General features: G+C 29.2%; 3 protein-coding genes across 3 annotated transcripts; 1 reads left to right on the forward strand and 2 right to left on the reverse strand.

The window, feature by feature from the left end:
* Window positions 1–4942: 4942 nt before the first annotated feature.
* On the reverse strand, window positions 4943–5879 carry LOC107173516 (iron-sulfur cluster assembly 2 homolog, mitochondrial). Its single transcript, XM_015524082.2, has one exon. The coding sequence runs from the start codon at window positions 5654–5656 to the stop codon at window positions 5231–5233; it is 426 nt and encodes a 141-aa protein (XP_015379568.1). The 5' UTR covers window positions 5657–5879; the 3' UTR covers window positions 4943–5230.
* Window positions 5880–6035: 156 nt separating this feature from the next.
* Window positions 6036–22519, forward strand: LOC107173530 (uncharacterized). Its single transcript, XM_089218651.1, has 10 exons — window positions 6036–6963; window positions 7619–7721; window positions 7790–7897; window positions 15618–15753; window positions 17952–18164; window positions 19337–19448; window positions 20435–20807; window positions 21846–21991; window positions 22111–22235; window positions 22316–22519. Exons 1-9 carry the CDS (start codon window positions 6469–6471, stop codon window positions 22231–22233), a joined length of 1809 nt encoding a protein of 602 aa, XP_089074777.1. The 5' UTR covers window positions 6036–6468; the 3' UTR covers window positions 22234–22235; window positions 22316–22519.
* Window positions 7704–10495, reverse strand: Sqor (Sulfide quinone oxidoreductase). The gene has a single exon (XM_015524107.2). The coding sequence runs from the start codon at window positions 9628–9630 to the stop codon at window positions 8365–8367; it is 1266 nt and encodes a 421-aa protein (XP_015379593.1). The 5' UTR covers window positions 9631–10495; the 3' UTR covers window positions 7704–8364.
* Window positions 22520–22554: the final 35 nt, after the last annotated feature.

The raw sequence follows: 22554 nt of genomic DNA on the forward strand, positions 1-22554 counted from the left end.
TTTTAATACGAAAAATAAAAAACAAAATTTTACAGTGTGTACCTAAACAAAATATGTTTTATTGAACAATTTAACAAACAATGTGAACATAATAATTAATGTCTGCTTTAAAATTTTTAGCAGATTATGCCGAAATATGACATACAATAGAACACAATGCAAGTTGAAAAAAAAACAATAAATAATATTTATAACAAAAAAAAGGCATCAGAGAAGACGAGGCAATGTGGGTAGTACGTAATAGCGATTGGGTGATAATTGAATATGTTGCTAGTAAGTACATGGCTACTGGTCATTTCTACAACGTTGTTCAGTCGGTCCTGCGTTCGAGAATCGCGGGCGCGTTTGCCCGAGTCGATAAGACGACCATGGCAGCGGACGGAGCCCACCACGACGGTTGCGAGACGAACGACGATCGATGACGAGCGACTAGTGCGCTTGACGATACTGCTGCAGGTGCTGAATACGATGGCCGTTGTGCCGACGACACCGGTTACCTAAAACCTGCAGAGCTCTCGGAGCGAGCGACGAAGACTATAAAATATATGATGGGTACCGCGGAATCGGCGATGACCTAGCCGAGGCGTCGTGACTCGGCTGACAGTGTCAGACACCACTGGACGAAAAGGGGAGAGAATCTGTGGTGTGAGACTCTCCGTGATTTTCACCCTGGCCACACCCGTCGGCACCGTGCAGTCTGCCGCGGCCGATGGTCCCGCCATGGAGTCGCGCACCACCGGAACTCTGAAACGTTTCGTTTCTTCGAGTCCAGTGCTATACTGACATCCGTGTCCCTATCTACTCTGTACATAAATTATAGTCATCCATCACTCATCCATTATGAGCTCCGTGGTATCCGCCGCCGCCGAAGCCGCAACGAGTTGTATTCGTGCATTGCATGTCGTCAGTGGTATCGTCGGGGCGGCGTCGTTGCCAGCGTCGATACAACTAGTCTGATCGTCGTCGTGTCGTCCTCGTTGATCGCAATCGAAGTGGCTGGGCGTCCGCCGCGCCGCCAGAGGGTCTCGCGTGTCGGCGATCCCGAGCGCCCGACGTCCGCAATCCCGTTGCGCCACCGCCGGTGACCGAATAACGTGTATAAGTGACTTACCGCCGAACACCCACCTAAATGTGCTCTGTCGCGTACCTTCCTTGTCCCCACATTGCCTTGCCTTTGTCTGCTGCCCTCAACCAAGAGGGGAACTCTCGTACGGTTTCACTTCGGGAGAAAACTAAAAAAAAAACAGCAAAATACGTGTGCGGCACTTGTCATGCCTCTCCACATGGCGTTGATGATTCGCATCAAGATGCCCGCTCGTGGAGGATCGGATATTGCCGGAGTGACTCCCGGGTCCAGCCTGACGAACGAGTCCCAAAAAGGGAGAGTGACATCCTTTCCCTTGGTTGGCGTGACGTCCAACGCTTCGTCATTTCGCTTAATTTTTAATTCTACGGGCGGCGCTACAATCACGTTGTCTGCAATTATTTTCATCTCATCCGGTCCAATGCTGGAGGGTTCCTCCGGTTGAGCGATCACGGTAGTCGACGAGTCGTCGCCCGTGAACTGCTTAGCATAATTCAATACATCTGCCAAATCTCCACAAGTTATTTCTTCTTTGTAATTATCAAATCTGTATAGCTTATTCTCCATTTCTTCGTACTCAGTGTTGCTAATTTTTTTGTCGACAGCTTCTCTAATGGTGGTCTTTTCGTTGTGGTCGGATTTCTTGATATTGTAATATGCAGCCATATTGCAGGTGTTTAATAATACGCATGTATGTAGACAGAAAAAATCAAATGAACCGTTTCCGGATTTCGTCGTAGACCATTGCCCGTGATTTCATACAAACACCGTCATTTATTAGCAGCCAGCAAGTACTCAATAATATCATAATTGGTCATCATCAGTTAGACTTGGAGCAGTTGGAGCCCGTTTATTTTTTCAAAAACCATGATTATTATTATTATGATTATTGCTATACCAAATTACCGACTATACTTAGGCAGAGATTTTCTATTGTGTTATAATATTTTGACGAGGATTTATATTTATCGGTTTTCATTATATAATATATACCGTTGTAACAACAATTCTTTTTTTTTAACATGTTACACTTTTTTTTTTAATCCACCATACGTCCATTCCCTATTTCATTATAAAACTTTTCAAGAATATCAAACATTTCATCATTATATGGAAATTCATGGCAATATATGCATAATGTAAATTAATGATGAAAATGCATCTAGTAACGAAAAAATTAATTCATTAACTTCAACTACTTTAGCAATATCATAACGATTCAAAATTCTTACGGCTGTTGTAGTCTAATGATGAAGTCTTATTTTTTCAGCTTATAAGTTCGACGTATGTTATTTTCTTCGTAAGCTATGGACATTGAATTTTCACTTGATTAATAATTCTAATTTTTTGTACGATCAAAGATGAATGTATGTATTGATATTACAATGATGTGCGTGTATTTTTTTTTTTTTTTTGTGTCTGTGTATACAGCATAACTAGTCGAAATAATGCTTCGATTTCAAACTTTGGGGGTGGTTTCCGATGTAAAATTGAAGATCCTTGGTGCATAATAGAGGTCAAACGTAAGCATTGTCCAACAGTTTTCAAAAAAATCTAAGTTTAACTATTCATAGGTATATGCAATTTTCTATCATTATTAGTTTTTTTTAAATTAAAATCGATAAAAATTTATTTTTTAGGTAGAAAATCTTGAAAATTTAATACAAGGCTCTTAATATATTATTACAATAGCAGTTGAAAAATAAAAGAAATCCATAGTTACAATTTTTTTTTATAAGCATTCAAAGTTTGAATTTTGACAAAATACGTATAAAATCACAAAAATTCACAAATTATTTTAAGCTAGAAATTCATAAAAAATGTTCTTTTTTAAACTAAGATTTGAAAATTTAATACAAGGCTCCTAAAATATTTTTACAATCTTTATCACAAAAAAAATGTCCACCGGAAATTCAAATTAAATTTTTATAAGCATTTGAATTTCAAATATTGACAAAAATTCGTCATACAATGAATATTTGCGAATTTTTTTGTAGTTCAAAATTCATAATATTGTTTGTATTTTTATCTAAGGTTATAAAATAATTTGTACATTGCCGTAATTTTTACGTATTTAGTCAAAATTCAAACTTTGAATGCTTGTAAAAAAAAATTGTGACTACGCATTTCTTTTATTTTTCAACTGCTATTGTTAAAATGTGTTAGAGGCCTTGCATTACATTTTCAAGCGTTTCTACCGAACAAATAAATTTTTTTCGATATTTATAGAAAAAAAAAACTAAAAAAGTTGAAAAATTAAAATGTCAGTAAACAGCTAAAACAAATTTAAATATTTTGAAAATTTTATCCAATATAGAAAATGCCTATATAAACATTCAGTCAAAATGTCAAGTATCTGTGGTCATTTGTTTTAGAGTAACACCAAAATAAGGAAATCGCTAAAAGTGAAAATCCAATGTTGTAAAAATTTAAATTTCAAATGCTCATAAAAATTAAATTTGAATTTCCGGTGGACTTTTTATTTGTGATAAAGATTGAAAAACTTGTTAGGAATCTTGCATTAAATTTTTAAATCTTAGATAAAAAGAAAATTTTTATGAATTTCTAGCTTAAAATAATTTGTGATTTTTACGTATTTTGTCAAAATTCAAACTTTGAATGCTTATAAAAAAAAAAATTGTGACTATGAATTTCTTTTATTTTTCAACTGCTATTGTAACAATATTTTAAGAGCCTTGTATTAAATTTTCAAGCTTTTCTGCCTAATAAATACATTTTTATCAATATTAATTTAAAAATAAACTTATAATGATCGAAAATTTCAAATGCCTATGAAATTTTTTGAAAATTGCATGGTGGATAGAATATAGGTACTTATATAAACATTCGGTGAAAATTTCATGTATCTATGGTCATTTGTTTTAAAATTTCATAAAAAACCAAAATCAATTTTGCCGAAAAATGAGTGTGCGTAAAATTTCCTGTTTTTCCTTTAATTTTTAGTTTGTTTTTCTCAATTATTTAGAAAAGTATTAGAAAGAATTTTTTACTTTTGACCCCCCGAAGTACCAACTAGATTCACTTTCTGATCGAACGAGGTACTGAAGTCAAAAATCGAAGCACTTTTACTGCCCCAAACGTGATGACAGACACAAAAAAAAAAAACACACATCATGGTAAAATCAATACAATCATCGCTCCGCTCAGAATCTAAAATTTAAATGAATAAATTAGCTATTTGTTATTCGGGAATTCGGCTCCAATTTTAAAAATTGTTTCACCTAAACAAAGCTAAATATACGAGGAATTTTTATGATTGAATATATTTTAGTACTGTATTTTATATGAATGTTAAAAATCATTAATGGAGATTAAGTTAGGCCAGTTAGGGTAAACCACGGGAGGTTTTGAACATAACTTAGTAATGCCGGGACATTAAACAACGAATTAAAACAAATTTTGAATCATATAGACATAGAGTTGGTGTTATTAGCAGGAAACAAAGTGTACAAGAATCAGCTAGTATCAAATAACATTTCATAGTAGATATGTATCTTTAAGTAAAATATAAAATATTTAACTAAAAATAAATAATTTTAGAAAGTTTTCATATTATCAATGATACAATGATTTAAAATATTTTTCATAACTAAATTAAGTCATAGTTATTTATATTTTTTATTGGATATATAAACCATAGTTATATTATGACTGTATACCAGCTTGACAAGCTACATTTTAGGTATACGTAAAAAAAAAACAACTTGAGATGTAACTAAATACTATATACTACCAATGAACATTGATTCTATAGTATTTGATTAGTACCTAGATGTACATTTTAGAATTTTTTTTAGTTGATTTGACAAAAATGCAATTATTAAATACTATTAAATCTAAAGTAAGTGAGATGGATTATTTATTAAATTATTGAAAAAATATATTTACTATTAAAAGGTTTAATATGTTGAACGATATATTCATATCTTAAATACAAAGCCATTCATAATTATTAATTATAATATATTATTAATAGTATTAGCACAAATGTAAAAATGGTGATGCACACATTTAAAAAATACAATACTTATAATATTAAAATCATTTAACAAAATTCAACAATAAAATATAACATATAATATTTAAATATTATTTACACTAAATACAAAAGTAATTAAATTATAATCAGTCAATTTTAATTGAAAATGATGCGCCACAAGAACACCCATCTTCTGCTTTTGGATTCTTAATTAATCTAAAAGCAGCTCTGATTAACTGTTGTTCGTAGTCAATAGTCGATCCTTTGATAAAATTTAAGGAAGTTGTATCCACAACAATCTTAATACCTTGCTTTTCTAATACACAATCATCTTTTGCAATAGCTGTATCTAATTCAAACTTGTATTGATATCCAGAACAGCCACCACTTTCAACACTTAAACGGAGGAATTCATCTTTGTCACAAATAGCTTCAAGACGTTTTACACACTCATCAGTTACTTTTAAGTCTTCCTCAGCTAGTTTTGATGACATTTGTCTAATTGTATGTGGGCCCATTAAATATTTGAAACATTTTTGAACATTTTTGGCCATTAACATTGTAAAGGTCATTTTAAGTTTTATCACAATCAATGTATGTATAATTTATTACAATTTTTTAATTAGTATTTTAGTAATTATTTACATATATACACATAATACCTAGTGGCCGGTCAATGATTATCAATAGTCAATACATCAGCAATCAACTTAAGAGTTTTTTAAGAGAAACGATAGAAATATATTAAAATTTGTGGTTTTGATTTTGACTAATATCAGTAATATCACGGCTGTCGGCTATAGATAAGAAATTATGGACTACGATCAATATGATAATAGGTCTATGGACTCAACCATGGTCTTAGAATTAGACCGTGGACTCAACTTCGTAGTCCGTGATTACGAAATATGTGATAAAAAATAAAAATAATAGAGATAAAAAATACGAATACGAGTATGTCGAGTAGTGAGTGAGTACAAACACTACAAACAGACAAACAGTACAAACACTAGAACTACGAGAGTACTATTTAGGCATAGATTTCCATTTCGTATTTATTAATTTACTATATAGTACGGAACAGAGATATTAAAGATCTTTAAAGTCTATGGTACGAAAGTATTGAAGTTCGTGTTATTGGTCAAAAATAAATTGACATAATGTTGATCTTAATCGTATTGTGTTACTCTTATCTTACTAAATATTAATTGAAAAAATATTGTTTCTAATGATCTAATAATTTTTTTTTATGTTTGATTTTAGTATTTAAATAACATGGAATTTATTATTTAACTACCTTTAAATGTTAAATTCAGCTTATTGTAATTACTAAAAATATTAACCTTTACATTATTCATTTTTTTTATTGACAAACATTTTAAATATGTTGTCATCAATCGAACTACAGCCTTCCAATCAAACTTTGAGGCTTGTGGATGAAAATCGGTTAGTTGCCCAACGTGTAAGAGTAGTACCTGACGAGAAGTTAATATCTAAAACAACAGAAATAGCTCAGCCTCAACAAAATTTGATGAACAATTTTTCTGATTTATCAACTGATTTTGATATCATTCAAAATCCAAACAGCGATGATCTAGTAGACTTGGGTAATAGTCAAATGTCAACATTCCTTCGCGAATTTTCAGAGAATCAAAACACATTGTGTAAAGAAGAAAAAAAAACAGTATCTTCTAGCTTTAAGACTATAAATGGATCAGGATTTTATTACTGTGATTCATGTCCATTTCTTTGTTTGAATGTCAAAATTATTTTGGAACATAATGAAAAAAATCATTTCCATCGTTCTCAACTTAAATCTCTACTAAGAACAAAATGTATTGGGTGTGATAATATATTTTATTCATTAAATGTACTTCGAGTAAGTATACACTATTTATTTGTTACAATTTAATATGTAAATCTTATTAAAACAATATTAAAATTATTTTAAATAAATTAACTCCACGGTCTATAACTTAAGTTTATAATATAATAATTTGATAAGACTTATGAAAAAACACTAGAATACCCAGTTACTATAACATATTCTTTTATAAAAGAAATAAATTCCTAAGACAAAACTTGAATTCAATTTTTATTCACACAAAATGAATTAACTTTTTTTTTGGTATTTGTTTAGTATGTGACTTACCACATTTATAATTAATTTTTAATATAGTCAAATTTATGTTATTTTATTACTATTGATTAATTAGTAAAACAAATATAAAATAATACAGGATTAAATGAAGATAATAATTTCAAAAATCAGTAAAAAAGTCACTACTAAACCTGATTTTTGTTTGGTATGTTACATACTTAACAAATATCATTTTTTTAAATCTGTCGTAAAACTATGTAGATATAAATTAGAAATTGTTGTGTTTTTATCTTGCCACAAATTATTTTATTAGCTTATAATTTTTAATTTTTTCATAATATTTTATTATGAAATTTAATTTAATTTCACATTTAGAATATAACTAATAAATTAGTATTTAAAATATGTTTAGCTTATTGATTTTAAATTTTAGTGCCATTTGATTGAAGACCATGATGTTTTATCTGATGAAGTTGATGAATTAGTTCAACTTGTAATTGAAGCTAATAAAGAAGAAATTTTATACAAGAACAATAGTAAATATATTACATAATTTAAATTAGTAATTTTGAAGTCACAATTAAAATTGTTTAACATTTAATAGATGAAACACCTCAAACTGAAAACCATAATTTGACAGAGTTTAATGTTACAATACCGGATACTTCTGAGTTTGGTCATAAATCAAATTTTCTAGACACTCAAATCACAGGTAACATTTTTATTTTATTACTTAAAAATTAAATTTGTAACAATGCTCACTGTACTTAAGTATGTATGGTACTATAATATAACCTACCAAGACAATTTTTTTCAAAATTTACAAGAATTAATTAGTTTTTGGATTAGATATCCAATTATTATAATATCCAGAATCTAAAAGTTTGAAATATAATATTTAGTATAAAATATTAAGGCATTCATTTACTCAATAAAATTACTAACTACAAATAATACAAATTTATAAAGTATACACTTCGCATAATATGAGAAAAAATAAATATTAGGTATTAGTTACCTATATTAATTGTAATGTTTAAAATGGTTGGTATTATTAAGTAACAATAATTATTTTGGTAACAAAATAGATACAATTTAATACTACTTAATATCTACAATGATGATTATTGATTATACCCATAAGAAGTAATTTTATTTTTTAATAATATTTTATTTAATTTAATCAAGACCAAAATGCATAATTTTTCTTAACATTTTAGGGCCGTTCCAATAACCTTTAAGCATTATATTCCAGTAAATAAATGGTAGTACATGTTTCTTCAAAAAAAACATACTGCGCAATTCATTCCCTTGGTTTATTGGAAATGTTTCTAATGGTTTAAGGTCATAATCAAATTCTGCTAAAATGCATTTGCTATATCCAGTGACTAATGGACAAGATGTGTATCCATCATATTTTTCTTTGATGTCTTTACCATTCATCACATTTATCATGTTTTTAAGAACAACAATACTTTGTGCTGCTACTGCAGCTCCTGTTTTTGATGTTGGACAACTCGTACAATCTCCAATTCCAAATATGTTTCCATAAACATTGTGACGTAATGTATAAGGGTCAACATCTAAATATCCAGCACTGTTGCTGAGACTGGATTTCATTAGAACATCTGGTGGACCCATTGGTGGAGTAACATGAAGCATAGAATATTCAATTGATTCTGTTTTATTTGGTATATCAAGATGTTCAAAAGTGGCTTTGTTCTGGGTTGAATCTATTTTTATTAAATTTTGTCTTGTGGCTACAGAAATATTCCGCGCGTTACATAGTTGTTGTAACTTCTGTGCATATTTTTTAACTCCAAATATTGCAGGTGTGGATGTTTTGTATATAATATTCGCCTTGTTTCTTTTACCTTTTCTTCTTAAATAATCATCAGTAATATACATTATTTTTTGAGGAGCTCCAGCACATTTAATCGGTGTATTAGGAAATGTAAATATTGCATTTCCACCATTGAAATTCTGCATAACTTGATAAGTTTTTTCTACATACTGAGATGAATAGTTTGTACATACTCCACTATCTTTTTTTTCAAGGGCTTCTCTTAAGCCAATGATTTGATCATAATTTAATTGTAATCCAATAGACACCACCATATAATCATAATTAATTGTATCTCCGTTTGATGTTGTTACAATATTTACTGTTGGATTAAAACTTTTGACTTTGTCTTGAATCCAATTTACATTTTTTGGAATCACTGATTTTGTTGAAGTAGAGGCTTGGGAAATAGTTTTCATACCACCACCAATCAACGTGAACATAGGTTGATAGTAGTGTGTCTGATTTGGTTCTAGTAAAATCACATCACGTTCATATTTTGAAAGCTTAGCTGCCATTGTACATCCTCCAGAACCTCCACCAACAATCAACAACTTACAACTATGCTGAATGTTTCTAGTAATCACACAATTTGAAAACATTGTGAAAAAAGTAAAAAATGTCTGTTCTTTAGTTGTTAATTTCTGAGTTTATATTGTATAGCTGTTAGTTTTTTGTTTATATTTGGATATATTTTTCAAGCTATTAAATAATTACGTCGATAAATCCGAGATTATTTCTGTTATCTATATACTCAACAAGTAATGACTGACGTCTAACAGGTTATACAACTATAGTCAAGGTCACGGATTAATATATATTAATCCGTGGTCAAGGTTTATGGTCATCCATAATTCTAATCATATCAAGTATTAAATTTTAACGTATCATAATATAACAAATAATGTGGATTATTATCATTGAGCGTTGATTACTGATTGGGATAAATATGGTTAACTACTTAACTCGTTCACTGTGCTTCTTCCTGTGTCCTGTCTCTGAAATATAGATCACCGTACCGACACGACACTGTAAGTTGATAACCGTGTTCTCGGAGAGACAGAGATGTGCTGAACTGATTTAAAAATAGATTATTGTTTCACCTTTCTCTGCAGCTCTTGTCGTTTTGGTTCAATTGTATTTGGTTTATCGCCAACGTCTGTCCAGTGTACAAAATCAGAAATAATATTATGATATACTAATACTATTATACTATTTGATACATCCTTGAAGATAACGTATTTACATGTCGATAAATTATTAATTGTTGTAACAGTGTACACCAAGTAATACTTGGAAAGTTTTTATGTGCTTCGTTACCAAAAACAAACTGCTTGGAAAATTTTACAATTTATTATGAGAAAGCTGAAAATGGTCGTTGTGTCCAATTCGTATTTGCGATATCGTGTACGCACTATACGTAACGTAGTGTAGTCGTGTAGAACAGTTGAGTATATACTGAAAATGATCAGTTATTGTCGTCTGAACTGCATACAATCAATAACCATATCCCCACAACAGGTGTTTATTTATGATTCTACTGGGACGGACTTTTGATATCCTCCCACCCTCCAGTTACCCAATTTCACTGTTGTTTTTGGTGAAGGATGGAATCCATAGGCGTGCGCACAGGGGGGGCCGGGTGGGCCGCGGCCCCCTCTGCGGCCTCTGGCTTTTTCTTTAATAAATGCATAGATATGTATATTATACTAGACAGCGAAATTTTTAGATTTTACTAAAAAAAAGTGAAGCCAGTTTTAATCTAATAGTATAAATAAAATATAAATGTGATTAAGTTATTATTTTATTAATTAATCAATTATCATCACACAAGAATCTTTAGTTCGGACCTTTTTAAGGGGCCCCCCTGCGGTCAAAGTCTGCGCACGCCTATGATGGAATCCTATTATTTATGCATAGCATTAATTGTTAATTGCTTAAGGAATTACTCATATTTTAGATGTATACCTATAACTTATAAGGTATAATAACAATACCAGTGTTGTACTGGCATGTAAAAGGCTTAGAAGAATACAATTTTCCTCCGGGCCCTCTATTTTTAGATTCTGAACGAAGCGATAAATATGTTGCATCTTATAATGATGTGTTTTTATTTATTTATTTATTATTTTGTATGTGTACACGATAAGTTGTCGAAATAATGCTTCGATTTACAATTCAGTAGATTTCCTGGTTGGAAATTGATTCTAGTCAAGAAAAATTTTTTAAAGTTCTACTAGTTTTGAAAAGCACCAGGAAAAACAAAAAAAAAAAAAAAATAAGGAAAATCGGGATATTTACGTAAAATCAATTTTTGAAAAATATCGATTTTAGATATTTGTGTAACTCTAAAATAAATTACTGTAGGTACATAACATTTTCACTGTATGTTTAAACTTGATAAAAATTTCAAAATCTTTTAAATCTTTTTTTAGTTATTTATAAATATTTGAAATTTTCAATATTTTTTAGTTTTTTTTTTTACAAATGACAATAAAATTTTGTTCGTTTGGTAAAAAAAACTTCAAAACGTAGGCAATACAAGGCGTCAAGGCTACTAATATTGTTACAATGGTAGTTAAAAATTATTAAAAATACAGTCACATATTTTTTTTAATAAGAATTAAAAGTTAGAATTTTGACGAAATACGTAAAATCACTAAAATTTGCAATTTATTTTGAGTTAGAAATTCTAATTTTTTAATTGAAAATTTACAAATTCTTTAGTTGTTAAAAATTTATAAAACGTTTAAATTTTATAGTTAAGGATTGAACATTTAAAACAAAGTTCCATGTAAGTAGTTAATTCTGCGTCAAAAAAATGTAAAACTATATTGTTGTAATTTAAAAATGTTATTCATGGCCTCATGGGTACTTGAAATTTCCAGAGTACCTATACTTTATATTCTAATTTCATGGTTATAATGTCGTTAATGACTTATATTAATACTTTATAGAATATTGTTTATACCATGAATACTGTGTGATGAGTCGGGTACATAATGAATCTGATTTGATTAATTTTAATTTATTTTATAGATACCTACTTCTTTTTTTTTTTTTAATAATAACAGTATAATTATTAATACAGCATAAAATATTCTAAACTGACAGTCTCCGCTCAGAATCGTTTTCATATACATTGATAAATGATAATATATCATTGAATTCAAAATGTAATACAATCCAAAACAGTTACCCACTTCTAACCTACTATACAGCAGAGTAACATTTTTTTTCTATAAATGTCAATTAAATTTTGTTCGTTTGGTAAAAATGCTTGAAAATGTAATACAAGACTTCTGATATATTCTAATAATACTAGTTGAAAAATAATAAGTATATAGTCATTAGTCACATGTTTTTTTATAAGCGTTTAATGTTTAAATTTTAATTTAATACAATTCAAAATTTACTAATTATTTAATGTAGGTAGTTAAATATTTATAAAATATTCAAATTTTATAACTAAGAAATGAAAATTTAAAACAAGGAGTCTCAAAAACAATTTATATATTGTAACTAAAAATTTAAAAATCTAAATAAACACATTTCTATCTTTCAGACATTTTAAATTCAAATTTGGTTAAAATTATATACTAGGTATTAAGTCAAGATTAACGATTTTAGTTATTTTTGTAATTTAAAAATATTAATTGTCATTGTAGGTTCTTGAAACTTTTAGAATTTATTATTATTGATTATATTTTATACACACAATATTATAATTTTCAAATTCAATATTGTCGGTAAAAAATGTAACCTAACCTATAATGGTACTAATGTGTAATAATAGTAAAATAAATTACTTTAATCACAATAATATCATAAAATATTATAGGTTGATAAACCGTCTTTACTCAGAATCATTTTTCATTTACATTAATATTATATAAATTAATTCAAATTTAATTCATCCATTACAGTGATTCTCTGTACACCTAATATATATATATATATATATATAGAAGGGCGTTATCCATTCCCGCTGCATACTAGTTTTTTTTTAATAGCTTAACATGATAGTCAATACTACAAGTTCAATAGAGTTGTTTACCATTACTATTCACCAATATTTAAAAATGGTATATTGTATATTGCAGATTTTAATTTCTTTTCAATTTATAGGATAAATTACTATCTAATTAATTGTAATTAATAATATTGTAACGAAAATAATAAATTGTTTGTATCGAATACTTCCGGTTCACACGCATTGCAGTGAACGCTATTATTATACAAATTATACAGAGTGAATATAATAGTGACCCTTTTATTGTTAACCTGGCAATAGATTAGAAAATATAAGAAGTATTTAATTTTTATTTAACATTAAGAACAAATAGTTCAATTATGTAAAATGTATGTTTATTGTATATATTTTAAATTATGTTTAGTAGTTCTATAGACGTTTAAAAAAAATTCAATATTTTTTCCATGATAATTCTTGCAGTTTCACGATAAAGTAGAATCAAGCTGTATTATTCTCATGCATGCTCTAATAATTACAAGTAAAGGTATGTACCTAATTGTGTAATGATTGTTTTATCTTTCGTGCAGGCTTTACAGTTTATAAGCTTTCCAATTTCCATATATTATACTATATAGTACATATAGTGTTCGTCTTCGTATACATATTAAAATTGAACTAAAATCAATCTGCTAATTGTTATTAGTATAACTAATTTAAAATTAATCAAAAGATTTTGAAAATTGCATCATGTCTTAAATTTTTTTATTTAAATGATGATGAATATTTAAATTTTAAATTATTAATTTTTATAATAACACAAACGAACACAATCGATTTTGTCGACTACAGTCTATGTTGTTAGCTTAAATATTTCGGATTTTCCGATTATTTTGATAATTATTGGACATTTTTTACTTTTAACTTCCTTATAAGGCCTGAAGAACTTACTTGATTAACTTAGCTACAAAAAATATATTTTAGTTGATGATTGAAGCACCCATTTATGGTTCTCAGTAATGTCTGTGTAGTAATGCACAAAATCTTCTTTTGTATACAAATGTGTTTCTTAATATTATGAATTACGAGTACAGGAATACATATTATAATAATTTGATAGTAATACTTAAGATACGCGTGTCACAAATATAAAGGACAAATCACCAAGCATGTACGCACCCTAGTTTTCCTTTAATAATAATTTAATTCAAATACATTTTTAATTATAGTTAAGGGATGCATCTGAATTAAACATCGCTATACTGCCTATACTATAGTTAGGTCCGAGAATTTTACAGGATCAACACTAGTGGGGTCAGGATTTTCACAAGTACAACACTAGTTGGGTCCTTAATTTATTTATTTTGGTGAATACTACAACTAAATAATATAATTTTCCTTCCTATATTAATAGACTAAGGACAGTCTATGATCTATTTAGACCAAAGATTTGATTAAAAAAATTTATACAGTTTTTTTTTCCATTAAAAATAAAAATTATTCAAATTTTACTATAATAATAAATTGCAATAACATGCAGATACTAAACAAAGAAAAAATATTCAAACAGTTTACAAATCAAATATAAAAAAAGCTGGTAAGTCGTGGATGTCGCTCTGCTGTAAAGTAGGTTACTGTAATGGATGGGATTAAATTTTAATTCAATGATAGGTATCATTGTATATGAAAAACGATTCTGAACGGAGATGATTTGTTTGACTCGTTTGAGGATAAATCGTTATCGTTACGCGATTTCATAAAAAATTAAAATTCAAACGCACTTAAAATTTGTCCTATAATGATGCTTCGAATTTTCTCTATAGCTACTTGAAGGAAAACTTAGTGTTGTGTTTTTAATCCTTAGTTATAAACACAAGATTTTTCAACTTCATAATTACTTGCAAATTTTCAGATTTCATAAAAATTTGAATAAACGCATATAAAAAAAATTGTGACTAACGATTTTTATTTATTTTTAACTTTAATAAGAACAACTCATAAACCTTGTATTAAATTTTCAAGGTTTTTTGGTCATCCAAAAAAACTTTACCGACACTTCAAAAAGATTCTCATAAAAATCGAAAATTTCAGTGGTCTATAAATAACTCAAAAAAAGTCAAAATTAAACTGTATGTAGATAACACTAACATAAACATTTGGTGAACATTTCATGTATTTACAGTGATTAGTTTTTGAATTACAACCATATAAAAAAATCGATTTGGTGGAAAACTGGTTTTGCGTAAAAATTCCCGTTTTTCTGTCACTTTTTTTTTTGTTTTTCTCGATTTTTTTGAAAACTGTTGGAAAATGTTTACTTTTGACCTCTATAATGCACCAAGGACATTCACTTTTCCATCGTAAACCACCCCCAAAGTTTGAAATTGAAGCATTATTCGACTAGTTATGCTGTATACAGACACACAAAAAAAAAACACAAATTATTGTAAAATCAATACATTCATCACTCCGTTCAGAATTAAAAAAAAAAGTTGTATGTATTGTATATAGGTACTTGGGTAAAGATATTAATGTTTAATATTTCTAATTTGTACCAAAAAAAATCAACGATTTACATTTTATAATGTTTAGGTAATAATGTGTTTTATGATTTTTCAGAAGAAAATAATTCTGCTGAAAATTATCATCCGAATGATGTTTGTGATGATTATTGGGAGTACCAAGAGCAAATATTCAACGGACTTCAAGAAAATAACACCATTGAAGATACAAATATCATAGAAAAACGTTTAAGGTTAGTGAATCATAACTTTTGCCGCGTTGGGGTTAATGTCAATACTGAAAATGTTTCAAATTAAGTTAGATTGAAGAAATTGTGATTAAATTACTTAGAAGTTATACAGTTCCCTTTTATAATTCGGAATATGGGGCGTCTTTCATTTGAACTAATGACCCAAAATTACGTATCGTTTGGGCTAATTTATACATATCATTTGGGCCAAATTTACTTGGACCTCTTATTTATCTAGTACATCGTCGGAGCGAACTTATAATATGGTACATTTTCCTTCCCATTTTTCGTTATAATTACTGTTAAATGATTCAGCCCCATTAGTAATACGAAGTTCTTCAGTTGGTTCTTTTGCCCACAGTGAAGGTGGGAATTTATACCATCTTCTGCAATGTAATTATTTAGTATACAGTCTGAAAAAAGCGAGTAAGTGGAATTTGTTGCCCTGCTGTACAGTAGGTTACAAGTGGGTTATTGTATAATGGATGGTATTAAATTTGAATTTAATGATATAAAATCATTGTATACGAAAAACGATTCTGAGTAGAGACGTTTTATCAGTCTAGGATATTTTAAACTATATTAATTAACCTATATTGTTATTATTTAAAGAAAAAAATGGGGAACTTTCACATTTATAATACTAGTATATTATATGTTATATACTATCTATATTAGTCTAGTTAATTACCTAATTAAGGACCTCTTCAAAACAAATTATCTTTAAATTAAATGCATGTTTAAATTATATATAATGTAACTATAATGAAGTTATAATTTAAATTTTATAAAAACTAACTACTACTAGCTATATAATATCAGGTAATGATACAAACATTTTTTCTATCGCTAAGTGTTATATAAACAATTTATTGAGCCTCTTAATAACTGATTCAGTACCTAATATACAGAGTGTTTCGCGAGAATTTACCCATTATTGCGATATCCCACGAAATAATGGAGATATAAAAATTTTGGTTTTATAATAAAACTCACAGGGATAAGAACTAAAGAACTACATTTATTTCATATCTTAATTTAATTTAATGTTTTGTTAGAAAAGTTAAAAAAGTTAAAAAAAATTTAATATTTTTTTTATTTATTTAATTATTTCCAAAAAAATTGACTATAACCGTTTTGTAGAGTTTATTTTTCTGAAAATATTGACGTTTTGAAATTGTATTTTCATTAATTGCCTGATTTTTTTTTTTAGTTTCGAGGAAAAATTGCGAATTATTTAATACTATAATAGCGTAAAAAAAAAATTCTAACATTTCCCCCGCCGCGCGCTTGCTCGCATGGCCGGCCGAACGTTTTCAGTTTTTATTTCTTCAAAACTAGAAAAATATTAATAATCAAGAAATTAATGAAAGTAACATTATGAAACGTCAATATTTTTACAAAAATCTACAAAATGGCTATCTTTATTTTTTTTGGAAATAATTAAATAAATAATTGTAGATCTTATCTCTGTGAGTCTTATTACAAAACCAGAATTATGATATCTCCTTTATTTCGTGAAATATCGTAGGTAATTGGTAAATCTTCGCGGGACACCCTGCAGTATAGATTTATAGGGAATAATATTTAAAAAACCATGTAGCATACTAGCGTGTATGTCAATAAAGGTACTCTATTGTTCATACCGTTTATTATTGCTGTATGGTTTTAACTAATTTAATCATAATATGAAACGGTGCTTATTATTCAAAATTATTTTTTTATTATATTATTATATTACTCCGTCTAGCAAAATGTTGGTTTTTCTTCTGATAAAGCATATTATCTAGATTTCCAAAATGATATGATAATGTATAATTTTTATTATGCGAATAATGCGTTTGCTTGGATTTATTTATGATTGTATGGATTCATTAATATTTTATGTGATAGTTTGTACCTACAACCAGTACAACCAATGTACCTAACTTATAATAAAGCTCTATTTTTAATAGTGACTTAAAATTATTGCTAAGCATGAAGGCATGATGGTTGTTATTTACTAGAAACATATTTTGTATCATAATAATTGTGCAATATTTGCAATATAATTTATATTCTATTGTTAAATTATTCTAAAAAATTTGCTCATTTGTGAGTTGTAACTGTTAATATTGTATAAAGCATTGCTAGGTCCTTGGTATTATTGTGTTAGTATGCATAAATGATAAATGTAAATAAAATATATTCAAATATTTTAGGTGCACGATTGGAAAATGTCAAGTTAGATTTAGCACAGAAGAAAACTTAATGTATCATACAAAATGTCATTTACACAACAAATTTAAATGCATAGAATTCGAATGCCAATTTACCGACTTTAAGTGGTTATCTATGATGACACACTTATGGAAAACTCATAATATAGACTTGGACATGTTCGGTTGCAACCAATGCGGATTCAAGACAAATAGGTATAATATTGACTAAATATTTGTATTAAACCAAATATTTTTAAGTGTGTACTTAAATGAAAGTAAATATCTATAAGCCCGCCGCCCCCCAACCGGGCATGGCAGAAACCTACGGGTGCCCATTCAAAATTCTGCCAAAATACCCACGTGTTTAAAACCTACAGTACCTTCCCCTACAGTTCCTCCAGGCTAATGACCTCAGTTGTCGAAGCCTTAACCCTAAAAAAAAAAAAAAAAATATATCTAAATATCTAAACTAGTATAAACCTGAAGAAAAAAATAAATAACGTTCTCAAATCATGGAGTATCGCATAAAAGTACCTATAGTGGTTTCTTTGTTCACGCTATACATATCTGAGGACACTTATGAGCGAGCTCCCGAATATTTATTATGAAAATTAATATACAGATTTATTTAGTTTAGAAAAAATATGAAAAAAAGTATCGTTATTATTTTTAAAGAATTACGGTATTATAATGTAATTTAAAATATAAAAATCAATAGTATTCCACCAACCTTCATTTTATTGTGACACGTCAAAACAACCCCCCAAAAATATTTCATGACAAAATATCCCGCGTAAATATTAATTCAAATTTTGGCCTTGTTTTTGCTCTAACATTCTAGTCTAATCGCAACTTTTATAATGAAGGTTAAATTTTAAATGGCAAAAAATAACTATTTACTTTGCTAGAAATAAATGAAATTGAAATCCGAATACATCATTCAAAAGTAAACATCATCAGGTCGGACGCATTTCTAGCGTTCCCCTCCAAATAATTTAAGCACTGATAATTTGATGATAATTTTTTTATTTAATAATTTAAAGTCAATACACTTTATAAAATTACCAAAATCTTAGGATCTTTTTTTTTTTTGGGGGGGGGGGCTTAAAGGGTATTAGCACCCCAATTTTAAAAATAGCAGATCGTGCTTATGTATCAAAAACTTCTTCTTACAAAAAAAAAACTAAAATGACAAAATGCGCATAAGCATAAGCATTCTTAGTTTTTTTTTTATTGAAATTGCGCCTATGGGTGCGCCCTTGACTTATATTATGTGCTATAGTAATATAATATAATATAGGTATTTAATGTATTTTTATGTTATTAATTGTGTAATATTGTCGGTTGTCAATTGCTATTAATTATTGTAATTGATGCATTTTCAGTCTGTATAAATTGAACACGTTTCATAAAAACATTCATAAACAAGAAAAACCGTTTTTGTGTCCGGAATGTAAGAAAGGATTCAAATCGATCAAACAGCTCAGGAATCACAAAGTACGTATACTCAAATTTAATGCAATATATTATTTAACGTTTAACGTATTTCCGCAGTTACCACACTCGTGCAGTATCCATATTTTGTATTTGTTTATTTAGTAACCATATAATATTCTAAATTCTTCCAATATTATTAACTAAAGTGGCGTACCTATATAGTTATAATTATTTGTTTTTCTGCAAAAGATTGGAAATATGTATTCAGTATATTATAATAAAAAAGATAGTATTTTGTTGAATTTTGTGCAAGATGGAAGACACAGCAAATAATTTGGTACTATAGATTTATAGTATATATTATAATATGGCAATTACATTTAAAAAAATATGTAAGCTATATAAATAAACTTCAATAACGCTATGTCATTACTCATTCATCACATACAATTCGATTATATATCTAAAATAGATTCTTACTACATTGAGGGCAATGATATTTTTAGATTCTGAGCGGAGCGATTTTACTATGATATGTATTTTTTTGTGCCTGTACAAGAAATTTTTTAAAAATATTTCGTAAAAATTTAGTAAATGTTTGATTGAGCTGAAACTCGGTCCCACAATATTATTGTAGCAGGTAATAATAAAAAGGTCAATATTCAGCCATTCATTTTTTTTCTTTTGATAAACAAATAGTACGATCCAATTCACTTGAAACGTCAAGAAAAAAACGCTAAAAATACAGCAATCACAAACTATGGATTCGTGATTTACTTAGACGCCTAGAGGCTAGAATAGACACTGTACACTTAATATAAAAAATTGATTATTTCACAAATACATATTATTATATGACTGTTTTAATATTTTGAAATGTAAAAACAAATGGTATTGTTGGGTCTGACGTCACAAAACAGTGGACACACAACTGCATTAACACAAATGATTATAATGTTCATCAGCAACAGCACAACTGCAATTACCTAGTTATTGTTTATAATACGTAACTGATGACAACAATAATATGTTATAACGCGACACAGGCAATCCACACGAAAACCGCCAAGCCGGAGCCTAAGCCCGAGCTGACGTGCCAGAACTGTTGCCGCAGCTTCAGCACCAAGCACATGCTGCACCTGCACATATCCAGCGTGCACGTCGGGGCGCGGCCGTTCACTTGCCAGACGTGCGGGTACGCGACCGCCACGGCCAGCTCGCTGAAGCTTCACCAGCGGTTGCACACCGGCGAGAAGCCGTTCGCGTGCGACGAGTGCGACTTCCAGACCGCCGACCACAACACGCTGCGCAAGCACAAGATGCGTCACACCGGCGTGAAGAATTACACGTGCCCGTGGTGCGATTACTCGTGTATACAGGCCTCGTCGTACAAGAAGCACCTCAAGCAAAACCATCCGGGTATGGTACCCATAATATACGTTTACGATTTTTTTTTTTTGTTTTTGAATGGGGGGAAGGGGTGGAGGTTGCCCTTTGTCGTCGCATTCAGAATAGTCGTTCGTTGTACGTAGACCAACATTTCGCGGCAAAAACCGTTCGATTTGCATGTTGTCCACTATAAATACAAATAGGTAGGTATATTACGTCCTCTTCGTGTCTACCTGCAGTCGCCATTATACTTTGCGAAATCAGCTTTTCGTATAACATTAAATAATATCTCGCTAGTAAAAATAGTAAAACATTTATCGAGTAACGTCGACGAGTCAAATTCTTTGGATTCAGATTTCAGGGCGCTAGACATCTTATCTTCCACGCTAAAATAGGTCGTTCAATTTACTATACCATCGCATTCTTAAAGAGTCCAGTAATTTTTGAGAAAAGGTATTTCTGAGCGAAACCGAGAGAGGTTATATACGTATAACATACGTATATAGACGACATTTTCTAAAAAAAATGTATTAGGTTTTTTTTTACGGGACTTCATATGTTATCTCCCAATCTATTATTCAATTTATGTACGACACATTTGTGAATAAATATTATAGACATGTCTATGGACTATGGTTCTACCTAAATATGCCATGGTAATATATTTTTTTGTGAGTCTACTACCTATTTATAAGACTCGGCAAAACAAAATAAAAAGGGATTTTAATAAGTAAATAATTTATAGAAAAAATAGTGAAATATTTAATAAACATCAAGTATAGTTCTGTTGGGGTTTCTTTTGTTTCTGCACCTTTGTTTTTTCAAAGATAATTATAATATAGTTATTTATTTATTTTTTATCATTATTAGTTGTTATATATTATTTTTTTCTCTCTCATAAATATGATTTGGATTCTTTATATATACCCGATCATCCAAAAGGGTGCAACTAGCAATTTTGAATCTAGGCAACAAATAATTATTTTGTCTCATAGTTTGGTTAGGTTAGATTAGGTAATATAAATTATAATTATAATTAACAAGATATTTTATGATATACCGACATAGGAATGGAGGAAGGTTTTGTGTATAGTTGTAACATGTGCAATTTCAAGACCATTCGTAAAGATGTGTACATGCTGCATAATGTCAAACACAAGGAGGAAACTGTACAAATTAGTGACATATCCGATCCAATCATCAACTTAGATGAGGTAAGTCATGTAGATAGTAAATAGTGCACAATGCACAAATAAAATGTTATGACATGATGTGGGTATATAAGTAAAGTATGTTAGATATATTAACCAATGACTGTTGTTTCTTTTTTTAGATGCTCAATGAAAAAGAAAAAATACAGGACGAAATGGCCGAACAACTGTATTATCCCATCAACTCTATCAGAGTTAAGCCGATAAACACTATAAACAATGAGACCGTGGAAAACACCATTTAAAGGTTTGGTTCCTGTTAATTTTAATTGCTAACTGATCTTAGAATAAAATAATCTTTAATTTTAATTAATATTCTGTTGACAGCTGGCTCAACACCGATGATATTATGTCGGCAGACAATGTGTACAAAGGGTTTGTCTCAACAATCAGACCATCAGAGCAGTTCAAAACTGTTATCGTTTGAGCAACCAATCAATTGTTAGAAAAATTGACTGACAGTCTAACAATAGTTTGATTTTATCATTATTTTATTTTTGAGTAAAAAATAAATCTATTTTATTTTTTAAATTCAATTGGTTTTTATAATTTTTGAAATATCTTTA

Source organism: Diuraphis noxia, unplaced genomic scaffold (genome assembly GCF_037042655.1).
Source record: "Diuraphis noxia isolate RWA-SAM2 unplaced genomic scaffold, SU_Dnox_SAM2 contig0002, whole genome shotgun sequence".
NCBI lineage: Eukaryota > Metazoa > Arthropoda > Insecta > Hemiptera > Aphididae > Diuraphis > Diuraphis noxia.

Bases quoted from the DNA above. Each gene is read 5' to 3' on its own strand.
- LOC107173516 (XM_015524082.2), bottom strand. From the start codon at position 5,656: ATGACCTTTACAATGTTAATGGCCAAAAATGTTCAAAAATGTTTCAAA.
- LOC107173530 (XM_089218651.1), top strand. From the start codon at position 6,469: ATGTTGTCATCAATCGAACTACAGCCTTCCAATCAAACTTTGAGGCTT. The intron at 7,722-7,789 runs GTAAATATATTA...AACATTTAATAG, and splicing joins AATTTTATACAAGAACAATA to ATGAAACACCTCAAACTGAA. The intron at 21,992-22,110 runs GTAAGTCATGTA...TTCTTTTTTTAG, and splicing joins CAATCATCAACTTAGATGAG to ATGCTCAATGAAAAAGAAAA.
- Sqor (XM_015524107.2), bottom strand. From the start codon at position 9,630: ATGTTTTCAAATTGTGTGATTACTAGAAACATTCAGCATAGTTGTAAG.